The sequence below is a fragment of the Pseudopodoces humilis genome, chromosome 1, assembly GCF_049639895.1.
Source record: "Pseudopodoces humilis isolate 2021_Gansu_Grassland_sample_001 chromosome 1, ASM4963989v1, whole genome shotgun sequence".
Lineage (NCBI taxonomy): Eukaryota > Metazoa > Chordata > Aves > Passeriformes > Paridae > Pseudopodoces > Pseudopodoces humilis.
In genome coordinates this window covers 55,367,680-55,381,556 of record NC_142200.1, presented here as the reverse complement: position 1 = coordinate 55,381,556, position 13,877 = coordinate 55,367,680, and the positions used below count along the sequence as shown (strand labels likewise).

Sequence of the window (13,877 nt, the reverse complement as noted above, 5' to 3'; positions counted from 1 at the left end):
CTGACTTCAATATTCAAGACAGGTAGGAGTTTAAAGCAAATATGTGTTTTGCAGTCTGAATTGCTGTTGGTATGTTCATCACTGTCCTTAAAAGGCTCCAAAACAACAGCTGCTGCTTTATTCCTCTGCACAAAAACCATAATTTCCAGAAACAGAAAGGTCATGGCTATCATTTCCCATGACAGGGAAATCTGAACACAATGAAGACATGAAGTCACTCTATATGTATTATTTGGCATGGAATTTAATCATCTATTTGTATAAAAAATTAAACTTGAGCTTCAAAAGCATATCCAAATGCTTAGTTACTAATGATGTGGTTCTAGCTACTAGTGAAGGTCCTCACAACAACAGGCACAAGCAAAGATGACATGGGACATCACCTAGGAACTGATTTAGAAGCAAATAAAAAGTTACTTACCATTTTGTTCTCTCTGGACTCCAGCAGCAAGCAAATCTGGTTCCCCAAGACTTATATCATTGAGCCTGGCCCCTAGACATTCCATGCAAAGATGTTTGCACCACTCCTCTGCCTCTAGTTCTGAGAAAACAGAAAAAAAAAATCCATTCATGTTGATATTTAAAAAAAAAATAAAAAAGGGTGAAGTTAAATTGATACTTTCTTACTGACAAGGTTTATCACAATATGATTGTGTTGAAACATGAGTTATTAGCATAAAGTCCCACATTAATTTCTTTGCCTCAATTTATGAAATTTTAAAAAGGATTACACTATTAGGACTGCATCTTCTATCCTCAAATTTGAGAATAGGAGGTGGAGTTAACAAAGAAGAGGAATAATGAATTTTCAAGGTGGTATATTTCTAGTGGGCCTTCTTGAAAGAAAAAATGCAATTTAGAAAAACTTCATATACAGTAGCTGAAATATTCTTTACTGCTTTTTAGGCAATTCTAAACTCTTAAAGTACTTTCTTTTTCTAAAGGTGCTTGAGCATTTTTCTAAAAGCAAAGGAAAAACAGTTATAAAATGCTCTTCAAATGCCAAACTTCCCTCGCTGCTGTAGTGAAAGACTATGCCTGTCAAGGTATTCTAAATAATTAATTTCTTCAGTTCTGTTCACCTTCTTTTAGTCTCAGGGTAATTTGGGCATTTATTGAAACATTTATAAGAAGATTCAAAACCTCCCAGTTCTTTCTGAGTCCTCCATTGCATCCCATTGATGCAATATGAGAGCTCCCTATCTGCCAGCCCACCAAAATGTGGATTCCACAGGGTGTAATTCCTCCACACACCACAACATCCTCCCATTCTACTTCAGCTTCATCCTATCCACTACCCAAACTTAACATCATGAAATCCCTGGCATTGGTCAAACAAGCATCATCTCAAATTGGAGCTAACACAGTGTGAAACTAGATCCGAGAAAAACCATTCAACTACCCCGAATGTCTTGTATTTGCAGGAAAGACTTCACCTAAGGGAAAATTCCTGGAGAGCAGGCTCAGAACCACACACTCACTGAGCATCCATGGTCACAGGCAGTCTCTATCTGATCCTCCTCAACAGTGAGTGACTCCAGTAATCTAGAAATGTTTGCATAAAACTGCCAGTTTTTTCAGTCCAGTTTTTGAGGACATTGGGAAAATAATTTTGTGACAATCTCTCCAATGTACTGCTGAAACTTGGAGAGAGAAAAATACTGCATGCAAGCCTCAATGCATTTAATGATGATGAAACATTGAAATTAGTGAAATTTTTTATCTGAGAAAAAATCCTGTAAGCTTAACTGGTACATTCCTGAAATTCTTGCCTGGTTAGACATAGATCTCATAGAAATGTTTGCTGGACAAAAAAGGGAGACAGGTATGCAGTTCCAGGTCTCTAAGAACCTTTGGATACCTTCCTTTGTTCAGCATCTTAAATAATCCAGGAACAGATCCATATCTTTCCTGAGTTATTCTGGTTATCAGCTGACGAAGTTCCTAAACAAACAGCTGAGATAACTATTTATTAATAACTGTTAAATAGAGCCTATTTAAGGATTTTTGAGAGCAAAATATGGTTGTTGTCACAAGAATTTGGGGGTGCTTCTTCAGAGTGTTGTTAGAAAAGTGGTGTCCCTTAACCCTTCCTGCTTTTTTGCAGTCTGTCCCAGGACACAGATTCCCAAAGTTGGTCTTCTCATAGCATCCTCACCTTCTAGTGGTAAGAGAATATTATGTCAGTAACATACAGATGACATTTAGCTTTGTAGGTGAAAAGAAAATATTGAGGTAACAGCACACTGTTTCTCCTACACGGCTACAGACGCAGCCTCCCTGATGGAAGTAAAGAAAGAATAGATTTATCTTTGGACAGCAGTAAAAATTTACTTTTAAACTGGCTTTTTTTTTTTTTTTTTAAACCAGCTTTTAAAAGAATCAAGATGAATCTGTTTAAATGCCTATTTCCAAAATTATTCTACTCATACATGAAGAAATTTCCCAAATATTTTCCCTTCCCTTCCTCTCTTTCAGCATTTGCCATTTCCTTGGATACTTGTGAGGTCTTTTGAACTGAAGCCATGCCTTATAAATCCCACTTTCCCATGGAGAAGGTTTCATTCCAGGGAGATAGATGACAGAACTGGACCCCAAGACATGCTGCCCTGTTATGGCAGCATGTGGATGGGGTGAGTGAGCAGGGCACCAGCACACAGGTAAGAGAGTTGAGGTGCCATTCAATTGCCCAAGATCTGCTTCCAATTATAGATAAAGACAGGGCAATCAATGGGCAAAGCTGGTAGCACAAAGGTGACAGTGCAAATTTAGGCAAGTGCTCCCATGGTTGTTTTTTGGCTTCTTTTCTGCCTAAACTGTGTCACAGAACAATATATATGCTGACATAATGCATAGCTCTATATAAAGCCTGCAATTTTTCCTGGAGTGTGGCCAGGATATAACATTTTATGTATTTTATAAAATCTTCATTTTATTACTTTTTTATTATTGTGCTTGCACCCAGACTGAAAGGACTTGTACTGAAAATGTAGAATGAGATGATGGTAAACAAACACTAACCTAACCTTTCTAATATTACAAATATCTGAGAAGAAAGTGAAGCACACTGGTAATCCCATAAATCCAGTTTAACATCAAAATATATTCAAAAGAGGACTCACGTAAAAGCAACAAACTCAGCTTCTATGTATTCTCACACCAAATTTCCAGTAGATGTTTTTTGGAAACAACAAGCAAATGAAGTGTTTTAGGAAGCTGTTTCTTCTATGTGTGCTTTTTTGTCTCCTCCATCTACTTGCTTCTCTCTTTTACAGGAACACCTAGGTCTTGAAAGTTTGGATCCAGAAACCCCCTTTCAGAGTGTTCAACTGGCAGTTTACTTTAAGCTGCCTCCTTATTGCTGCCAGACACTGATGATTGGGCCCAGATTAAACCATTCTCCAACTGCCATACGGAAGAAACTTATCTTAGTATGAGCATTTTAAGACCATGACTATATTTTGCAAAGTGTAGGCTACAGCATGCATTGTACTGCTGTATAAGTCAGAATTTCTATCTTACAAAAATGATTGACTTAATGCAACAGGAAATATAGTTTCAATGCAGAACAGAAATATCTTCCCACAGAACTGTGAGGATTTGTGTCTGCTGTCAGAAGAATCAACATTATCTACAAATGTGTCTGGAAGGTCAAGGGTATGAAGGTAGCGGATGAGTTAGTCCTGCCTAATGCATTCTGATAGCTATTGCTTACTTGCAGGGAATTGCCTTCAACCTTTTCCTTGATGGACATGTGAAACCTTTTTTTTTAGAAGCATGTGAATTACTTTTCAAAACCAGAGCCTTGATTCTCCTTTCACCATGCACATCAATAAAGCAATCCACCATTCTTGTGTAAAATGTCTACAGAATGTCTTGTGTTTCTGGGTAACAATTAAATATTATTTATGATACAAAAAAATATTTATTATAATTTATAGTGCATATATGTGCCATGGCAGCAATCTTTAAGAATGCCAGGTACCACATCAGAAAACAGAGATATCTCAGTTACTTCTTTATTTTGATTACATGCATATACTGAAGCAGATGAAATATCACAGTGGAACCAAGTCATAAAAAAGTGTCAGCAAAACTGTCCTCTTTAATGCATATAGATTAGATTTATTGGTGGTAAATGCAGAGCTTTTAGTCGTAACTGGTACCTGTCATTGAAAAATTTATTTTCCTTTTAAGATAACTGAATTCCTAGACTGAATGATAAATTGTAAGGCATGCTTTCACAGCTATAAATAAAATCGAAATATTTGCATTTTTATCTTTACTGTTATTTAATTATAAAATGCTACAATACAAATCTCATGAGGTGAGATAAAATGCAAAGAGATGGGAGACCTTAAATAGGCACTGTTTATTGCATAAAAAATATTACTAGGAACAAATTTGTAAACCTTTTACTCAGCTTGCTATTTGCAATGTTTTCCTGCATCTGATCTGAGTTTTAGGTTATGCCTGAGGTTATATGTCATTTCTGCTTCAGTTCTTAGGTGATTACAGTGGTGCTGTACCCAGTCTGCCCACTGTCTTAGACATAGGTGATACCACAGGATGATGTGGGTTTGTTGATACAATAGCAAAGATGAAATAATGGCAAATGGTGTTAGAGATAGGAATTTGTCATAGTAAAAACATTCTTCTGCTACATACACTTCAAAAGAAATCATTATAAACAACATTCTCTACAGAGAGGGGGTGAGAGGCAATGAAACGTAACTGGACACATTTCAATTCACTGTCCATAGAAATCCTCTAGATCCTCTAGATCTCTAAGGCTAGAGGAAGGATTGTTTTCAGACTCCTAACTTAGGAAGCATTTTGTGTGTGGACTTCACCAAACACCTTCTGAATCCTGATAACTTAATGTTCTTTCACCTTTTCCTTCTGTGCTCACATGGCACAATCCTACAGTAGCATTGCATCTCCCACCACCACAAGTTGCCAGCACAGTTGGATGTCTCTAGGCTGAGATAAAGCCTCGAAGTGCTGACCCCTCCTGCTCATTCCAGTGTCCTCTGCTTTGGGAGATCCATTCCACCACTGTAAGCAGCAGTTTATTGAATTTGTAAACAAATGGGCTCAATTTATATGCACCTCCTAAAGACAGACCTCTTCTCCTTCATGCAGCCCACATAAAGTGATGTGATTAAGAATTTAAGTTGGAAATAGCACATGTACAATATTAGAGGGGGTAACAAACCTTGTCCTTGTGTGAATCACAAAACCTCACTTACTTCTTTGTGTTTTACCTAATGTCAAACTGTACAAATCTGAAATGTTAGTTTCTTTATTTCTGAAACATTTTTATGTATTTGCTGTACAAATTGTTTAGCTCTTCTACCTTCTAAATGGTGTCTATAAGAGGTGCAAAGCCAGCTAAATATTGAATGAAACTGGAGGAACTTTCCTGTTCAGATTAGTAAGATTTAGACCTGATATTCTCTATCAAGAAAGAAAGATGATACTGAAAAATGTTCCAGTTTATCTCTTCTAAAAATCACTCAGGCTTAATTAGAAGTTAATAAGAAAAAATATTACAGAATTCCCACAGGATTGATGTGCTATTATACTGCACCACATAAAATATAGGAAGGAACTTAATCCTGTTTTTCACTAGCAAATAATACTATTGCCAGTAGGCATGTAATTTCTTATCAAAATCAATAATACCTTGAAAACTTCTATCCTTTATCAGGATATATATCATCCTTTGATGATTTGAAAATAATTTAATTTTATAAATATTTAAAATATGTTATCTAACCATGTTTCTGTTACTTTAGGTACTTTTACTAGAGCACATTACACACACTCAAACACAGATGCAAATCAAAAGCAATGTGGCTATTTCATATATCTGCTCAGAGGAACAGAGATAGAGCTTATTTTGTATAATAATGTATTACTAACACTGCCTATGCATGAATTTGGAAAATTTGCATTAAGTGATAGCTGGGAAACAATGAAGAGACATATATTCTACTTATTCTACTATAGAATATATTCTATATATTCTACTTATTGTAAAAGAACAGAAAATCAGTCTGTATGTAAACTGAAACTTGCTTTCAAGTAGGAAGGAACTGAGATAATGGGCTGCAACTCTGACAGCAACCGGTTTATTAAAATTACTTTTTTTATTGACCAGCTATATTTGAAGGTATTTTATGACATGTGGGACTCATATATAGAATTTTTCCTTGTGTTTCAAATAATACTACTTTTAGAGAAACTTTCCAGTATTTTTCTTGAATGGTGACTTTTGAATATTTCGCCTGGACTGAAGTGTTCTGCTGCTACTTAAGTGTAAATCATTGAACCAAAATTCAAAGGAAAGTCATGACAGAAAACCACAAATACTGTTAAATTATATTAATTTACCAAAAATGCCACATATTCTAGCAGTGAGAAAATGTGTTAAAGGAGACCTGAAAACGTTCTTTGAAAATACTGTTGGTGAGTCAAGTTTCTCAAAAACTTGTCACTTCCACTTTTTAATACAGTAACATCCTTACTGTTGAACTAATAACAGCTACTAAAATCCATACATATTTTTGACTATACCATAAGTTTAATGACAAACATACCTTTTATCCGAGTATTATATGTTGTTTTTTTCCCTTAAACAAATACTGAATAATGTAGCAATCAAGATAAATGAAAATTACAGAATATGAACACATACTCTGTAACTTTATACTTTATCTGTTGGTAAATTTTGCTAATACACTTTAAGTGAGGAAAGATATGGTCTAAGTATTATACAAAAAAAAAAAAACAGAAAGAAACTTTAATTTCCCAATTATTTGCTATTTTAAAATTGAGTTGGTATAAGGGTAGTACAGTTAATTACAGTAATTACCAAAGGACATTTATTAGCTTTTTAAACTGTTATTTCTGCCACGCTTATCTGGAGATGGAAGATTTATCAAGAACAGGCTTCTGATAATTAATCTAATTATGTACCTGTGTTTGTAAATAGCCAGCTGTATATGTCTGTATTTACTGAGACATATCAAAACTGACATTTTCATGAAAATACCACATTTGTTTCTGCAGGTCTGATAAAAAGTTTCAGCTTGAATAACCAGCACTCAGCTGGTTATTCAATGGTCTGTCTATCGTCCTCTCTATAATATAAACATGTACAATGTTAAGTCAATCATTTTGAAGGTAAGAAAAGTATTTCAAAAGGTTTATCATATTTATGTTACTTTCCATTAAACTCTTGTCCATTAAAGCAGCAAGAAGCAAAGTTCCTCATATGCAATGCTGCTTGAGAATGTAGCTTTCATACAGAAACAGAACTCAGACAACTTGTTTGAAAAATGGAGAGTGTATGGGAAATTGGAAAGCCTACAAGGAAGTAATTCCCTTTGCTCAATACTTCTACTAATGCAACTATAGGACATTTGTCTTCCTTTTTTTTCTTTATGAAAATGGCAATTTCTGCTGTTAAAAAGAAGTGCATATCACCTTAGTCTGTGATTAGACCTGCAGAAATGAATGATGCCATTCCAGGAAGAAAATGTGATTTAGTGGATATATTAGTCCTTGAGGGTAGATTTATAGGTATTCTTAAAAATTATGTATTCTACTTCATGCTGGGGACTAGTGGCTCTCATTATACCCAAAAAATGTTTATCAAGTCTTAATATGTCCAAAAGATCAACAGAGAGCTGACATCATTACCCAAAAATATGCCTGGCAAAATTTCACTCTCAATTCAAACTTTTCTTAAAGCGCAAAGAAAGAATTGTGAAAACCTGCCTAAACATAGAAGAAACATTTACATTTTGTCTGAAACTAACGGGCCAGTAACAAGAATCTGACGTGGGAATTATACAGTTCCCAAGGACTGTCAATTCATACCTGTTTCAACTGTTATTAATGTTAAATTGCAATGGCATGAAAGTAAAATAACCTCAGGCAGTGTGTCTGTAGTGGGAATGGCATAAACACCATCAGTCAAGTGTCCAAAAAAGGTCTGTCACCAGGAACAGAACACACAGAGGATGTTATCACATCAACTTTTGCTGCTACCCCATGACTGGCAGTCAGCAGTAGCAGTTTTCTATCTTAAAAATTGGTAGTATTGCAGATTTAGTCTACTCCCACAACATTTTTATTCCTCTTGGGAAAGTTACAGTGCTGTTTTTTAAATGCATGGGAAATTTAATACCTTCTGTTCAAACGAAAAGTATGCCCCCTTTCCATTTTCAAGTGTTTAAGTTATGGTCTAGAAAGAGAATCCAATACCCAAAGAAACTGGTACAAACCCTAGGGTTAAATTTCACTTTTCTTTTTTCAATATGTTAAATATTCAATTTTATCTTTAAAGTATTGACAACACTTGTCATTTGAAGATCAGAAATATTGTTAGATAATATAAATAATTTTAGAAGTATTAGTTTCCTTTATAAAATCAGGGTGAAAATGACTGTTTTCAAGAAGAAAAACTGCATACTATTGACACTACATGCTTCATTGCCCTTATGCCTTTGAACATGACTTTCACTTGAGCCATCTGAATATCTTCTGCATTAAATCAATAGGAGCACACAGTAACTAACACACAGATGTTTTTGCAATCTCCTTTCTTTTCTTTGGCTAAACATGCCCAGTTAAAGCAAGACTTCAAGCTATGAATACTTAAGATTTATTAAAAGTTGTGCAATTTTGGCTGAGCACAGAGGGCAGTGCTATTGTTGCCCTTTTCTGATGTAAGGAGGCTAGGAAATTTTTCCTGCATGGTACTATACGTGACTTTCATAATAACAAACTTCTGAAAGAATACATTTTTTTCTTTCTGTTTCCATTGTCCAATAAATGCAAAATTTATCTTCCTAATCTCTACAACTATTGTTTTGAAGATGTGAGTCCTTGTTACTATGAGAGTTAAGAAGGTTTTTATGGAATTGGAAGTGTAAGGAAACTCATTCAAAGCAATTACAGAGAACTTCTGACTGAAATCATCTGTAAGATCATAATGCAGTATGTGCTCTACTTGATTCTCAGTTGCATAAAACTCTACTCTGAGGCAGAACAAAGTATTAGCTCGAAATGACTCTGTGTCTTCCACTTTATTCTTGGGGGTTTTTAATGTGGTGCTACTGCAAAGAAATAAATCTTAAAAGTTCATAGTCTAGAGTTAGTATCAAAGGAAATATAATTAGAGAAGTCTTTCTCAAATTTCACATCTACAGAATTTAAACCCAAAGGGGATTACTTTTTCATTATCAATTTCTTACTCTCATTTTAAACTTGTATCTTTTATTCCCAGTATAAAGTGGATTCTTACAATTGATACACATAAACATTATTTAAATTAGAAAATATTTTATGAAAAGACATTCTTTGAATGTCTATGAAAATAGATGCTTTCCAATCAGAAAAAAAAAAAAACAACTCCTGTAAATAACAATCTTCTAAAAAAAAGTGCACCTAAAATATGAAATTTTATGTTCCTGTGTTTTTACTACAAACCAATGAGATCTCTACATCATGATCAATTACTAAGAGACACATATGACTACCCGAGAAGATACAGTTGCTTGAAGCTGAAACTCATAACCCAGATTTTCATTAAGTTAATAGGACATTCTTTTTTAATTCAGTAGAGTTCTAACATTCAGAACAGTAAAACTATGTCCTTTGCTGAACCAGGCAAACAGTAAATAGATCCATCTTCAATTATGTGTCATTTTCCTCCAAGAAAATAAGTCACGATGAATGCAATTTTACAGAACATACCAAGATGAACTCATTGTAAACTTCAAGAGCTCTGCTGAAATGGTTTAAGGCATGTTAACTGGAGATTCATTGATGAAAGATTGCTTCATTTCAAATCTTTAATCTTTATTTAAGGATAAACAACTTACCATGAATGTATAAAGAATGTTTAATCTTTTGAACCATATAAAGCAGGAACTGCAGCAAAAGATTAGGATTTAGGTCTGTGAATCAGAGGGGCTGAATACAGTAAGAAACAATATCTACAGAAGATGTAGCTGCAGTTAATGCACACTGGTGATCAATTGCCCACTAACAGGTTACTTGTGAAGTGAATTGTAGGCACACACAGAACTAAAGGGGAGGGGAAGGATATCCTTGCCTTTACGGAGGAGTTGAAGCCATACACTGGTAAAGACTGGTCTTCTGTGTTCCTTACCGAGACTCGAGGCAAAAGTTCCCAGTTTCTCATGACTTAAACTTCAAATACATGGGTGATACCTTTTAGTGGAGAAAGCAACCCAGGAAACAAACTCTACAGAGAAATTAGGTGTAACAGTAGGGATGAGAAAATTGATCACTGCCATTTAAAAAGGAATTATTCAGCACCATCAGCACACTCAACTAATGGGCAAAAGTACAATTCTTATGCTGCTATATGCATTTCCTACTTTCTGCATTTATGATTTTAAACAAGAAAATGCTTGACTTAAATGTTGTTCTTTCTTCTGCTTGGAGCAGCCTCCTCCTAAGCACCACTGCATTAAAAAAATGAAAAAAAAGCCCCTCTTGATTTTTTGGTATGTGAGGGTAAGCAGGCGCTCATTAATTTAGTCATAAACAAATAAGTATGACATTAGATTTTTTTTTTCCCTGGATCACAGTGTTTCAATGAGATCATAATAACAAGCAAGTAATAAAGAGCAACTATACGCATAATTATTTTTCTTTTTTTTTTCTTTTTTTTTTTTCCTGGAATTGGATTAGGGTAGGCAGACAATTATTATTCTTTACATTTTCACAATAAACCATAACATATGTCTTTACATAGAATCAAAATAGCATATATAATTAAGGAATCAGTTTCTGTGCCCAAAACTAGCGTTGTGATATAATAGATTGAAGCATGATAAAAAAAACGTGTTATACAAATGACAGTGACATTTTGGAAAAGTAATGCTTTACTGAGCTAGAAAGAGAGAAACCTTTTCTTTTTATATCAGAAAAAAGTTGACAATTTAATTTACTCCCTTGATTTGATCCCTCATGAGGGATTTGATCCCTCCCTTTGGACTCAAAGTTTTTATCAACAAATACATGTATAATGCTTCTAAGTACAAACTCCCAAATCTGAATGAAGATTTTTACAAATGTGTTACTTAGGCTTATAAATTTGTAGTTTTTCATCATGACCTCCATAAAAGAAAGCATTCATAATATACATTAGAATTCATAAGAGCCTTCATCAGCATGCATACAATTTTTCACATGCTGTCAGCTATTTGATTCACAAAGGAGATTAAAATTATAGCTGTGACAACATTAAAAAATAAAATTACTTAAAATCTCATAATTCATGGGCTACTGCTATTTTCTTAATTTAGCAGACATGCAGTTACCAACTGCCTATAAAGCAGATCAACATAATCACATGCAGAAACACACAACTCTCCTTCCAACTTCTTCCTCCTCACATTTCTCCTAATATGATCATAGATTTTATAAATAAGCCTTTAGATATTAAGATATTAAGCCTTTTCACTTAGATTGTTGTCTTACAATATTAATTCTTATTATAATCATGTCTACATTTTAATTAAAATTACAAATATTGATAGGATATGAACCCAAGGATATAACCAGACATCAAGAAATGTATAGCATGGCATTGCCTTTGAAGGACTAGCCAATGACACATAGGATTTTTAGAGTTTCTTTTCATCTGGTTCTTAACCGTAGTAAACTATATCTTCATCTAAATCATATTTGTATAGACAAAGAATAAATGCTTCCCAGAGATAATAATCTCTTTCCAGAAAAATAGGTGTGATGTCAATATGAAATGCCATATGAGAAGAAAACTATTTATACCCAGCACAAGCTGGAAGTATTGTAAGACAAACATAAGGTAGAGGTTACATAGATATCTGAATATTGCTGATTTCTACTTTATTGCTGATGAGTACCAGCAGCAAGGACAGCATTTATTAGCAGGAGAGTGCTGCTATATCCAGTGACATATGCTGGGAGCACTGCTTCTTGCATCACATAGATGTCATGGATGTTGTACTAAACTTGGAAAAGATTCACACTGTCACTGAGCAGAAACATTTTGGAATTACATTGGTTTTTTGAGTATCTTGCATTAATTCATTTCCTTCACTAGAGAGAAAAGCACAGATAAATGTCAGACTGTCTATTTAATTCCCTTCTTATTTTTTCAGCAAGGTGATTGCAAGCTATAGCAAGGTTTAGGCTAACCTCCTTAAGCGTTTAAACTAACTTACCATGGTAATATTGTTGATGTTTAAAATATAAAGCAGAAGCTACACAGTTAGATATTTTGCCATTCTTACTGGATTCATTTTTATAGGAACATACTTAACACCTGTCTTTCCTAGACAGGTTAACTTAATTATCTAGAGGCTTGTCTATTAGCACATTCAAATTATCTTTAATTTTGCATTTATTAGACATATTTATTTTATACGCCCACAGCACATTCTCTGATTTGATTATTTCAATTTCTAGGTCCAGTCAAAATTATCAGTAACAGATGTAATACTGACTTCATGTTTTATTTGTAGAATATAAACTTCAGATACAGGATTCTTTTTTTTGTTTCCCTTGGAAACTGAAACCAAATGCTAAACTACTGAGAGGTTTGGCCAGTGAAGAACTTCATAAAGAGACAGGCAAATTCACACTGTCACTGAGCAGGTTCCGTTATGAAATGGAGTTGACCATTTTCCTACAGCACTCCAAAGGGCTGCCTTTGGGGGACACTTTAAAAGGTACTTCCCATTTATGAAACAGAGATAATTTATTTTAGTGAACCATTGTTCTTATTTGGAAGGTGATTAAATGGTCTTAATTCGCTTTTCCACTTTGCTAAGTCTAAGCTTGCTTAATTTTTCTGCTAGCCAATAGGGTTAGATTTTATCCCGAATACAGGAATATTTTAAAATATGTCTAGTTCACAAACAAATGATTCTTTATAATAGACCAGTTAATATTATTTAATTATTAGGAAAATAACATTAAAATGTATGTATTTTAACTTTAATACTACACACATTTTTAAGGAAAGGCTTGGGTTAGAAAACAAACAAGGACCTTTAGATTAGTTTTTCAACTTTGTCTTACATGATTATGAAAATGCAGGCTAAACACTCCTTAATTCTACCCAATAAAATTATAGTCTCACAAGAGTTACTAGTAATTTTATGGCGCTGCATTTAAAAAAAAAAAAAATTGCAAAATTAAGTCCACATACAGATCCCTTTTTTCTTGAAAAAATAAGAAATCTCCCACATTTTCAAAATGTACAGCATTCCTGAAGGTTAATGGATCTAATGTTCTATCCTTTAGAAGCAGAGCAAGATTCTTCATAATGCCAGTTAATACGGAGATTTCACTTTAAAGTAAGACTCTAATCTTCATAAGACATCAGAAGTCTAGTACATGTCATATAAATTTTAGTTAATATCAATCATAAACCCATAACATATGCCAGAACAATATATGAATGTGTTATTAATATACTTGGACATATTTGTAAGTATTTGCATTACTTTTGTGAAGAGAATCGTTGATTCTACTTCACTATGGCATGAAATGAGTGATTGGTTAATTTAAATTAAGAAAAAAAGAACTCCATCTAATATGAAGCAACCTAAACCTGCTTGATTTGTAGTAGAAACTGTCACAATAGGTGGTCATCAAAACCTATCAAGCAGCACTGCAAGTCTGATCCACCAAACACCTGCAAAACTCAAACCCAATATGATGTTTATTCTGTCTTCTTCAACATTTATAAGTTGATAAAAACTGAATCCATAGCAAAATGCAAAAAAAATTTCTCAAATCAGAACGTACATTTTCTCTATTTTAATATCGTTTTTTTG

General features: G+C 34.0%; 1 protein-coding gene across 1 annotated transcript in view; it reads right to left on the bottom strand.

Annotated features, from left to right (window-relative positions):
- Nucleotides 1-13,877, bottom strand: part of DOK6 (docking protein 6) — a 242,683-nt gene that overhangs the window by 96,067 nt on the left and 132,739 nt on the right. The window contains exon 4 of the mRNA XM_005517298.2: nucleotides 422-541. Within this exon, the coding sequence (XP_005517355.1) occupies nucleotides 422-541 (120 nt within the window). The remainder of the gene's footprint in view (nucleotides 1-421; nucleotides 542-13,877) is intronic.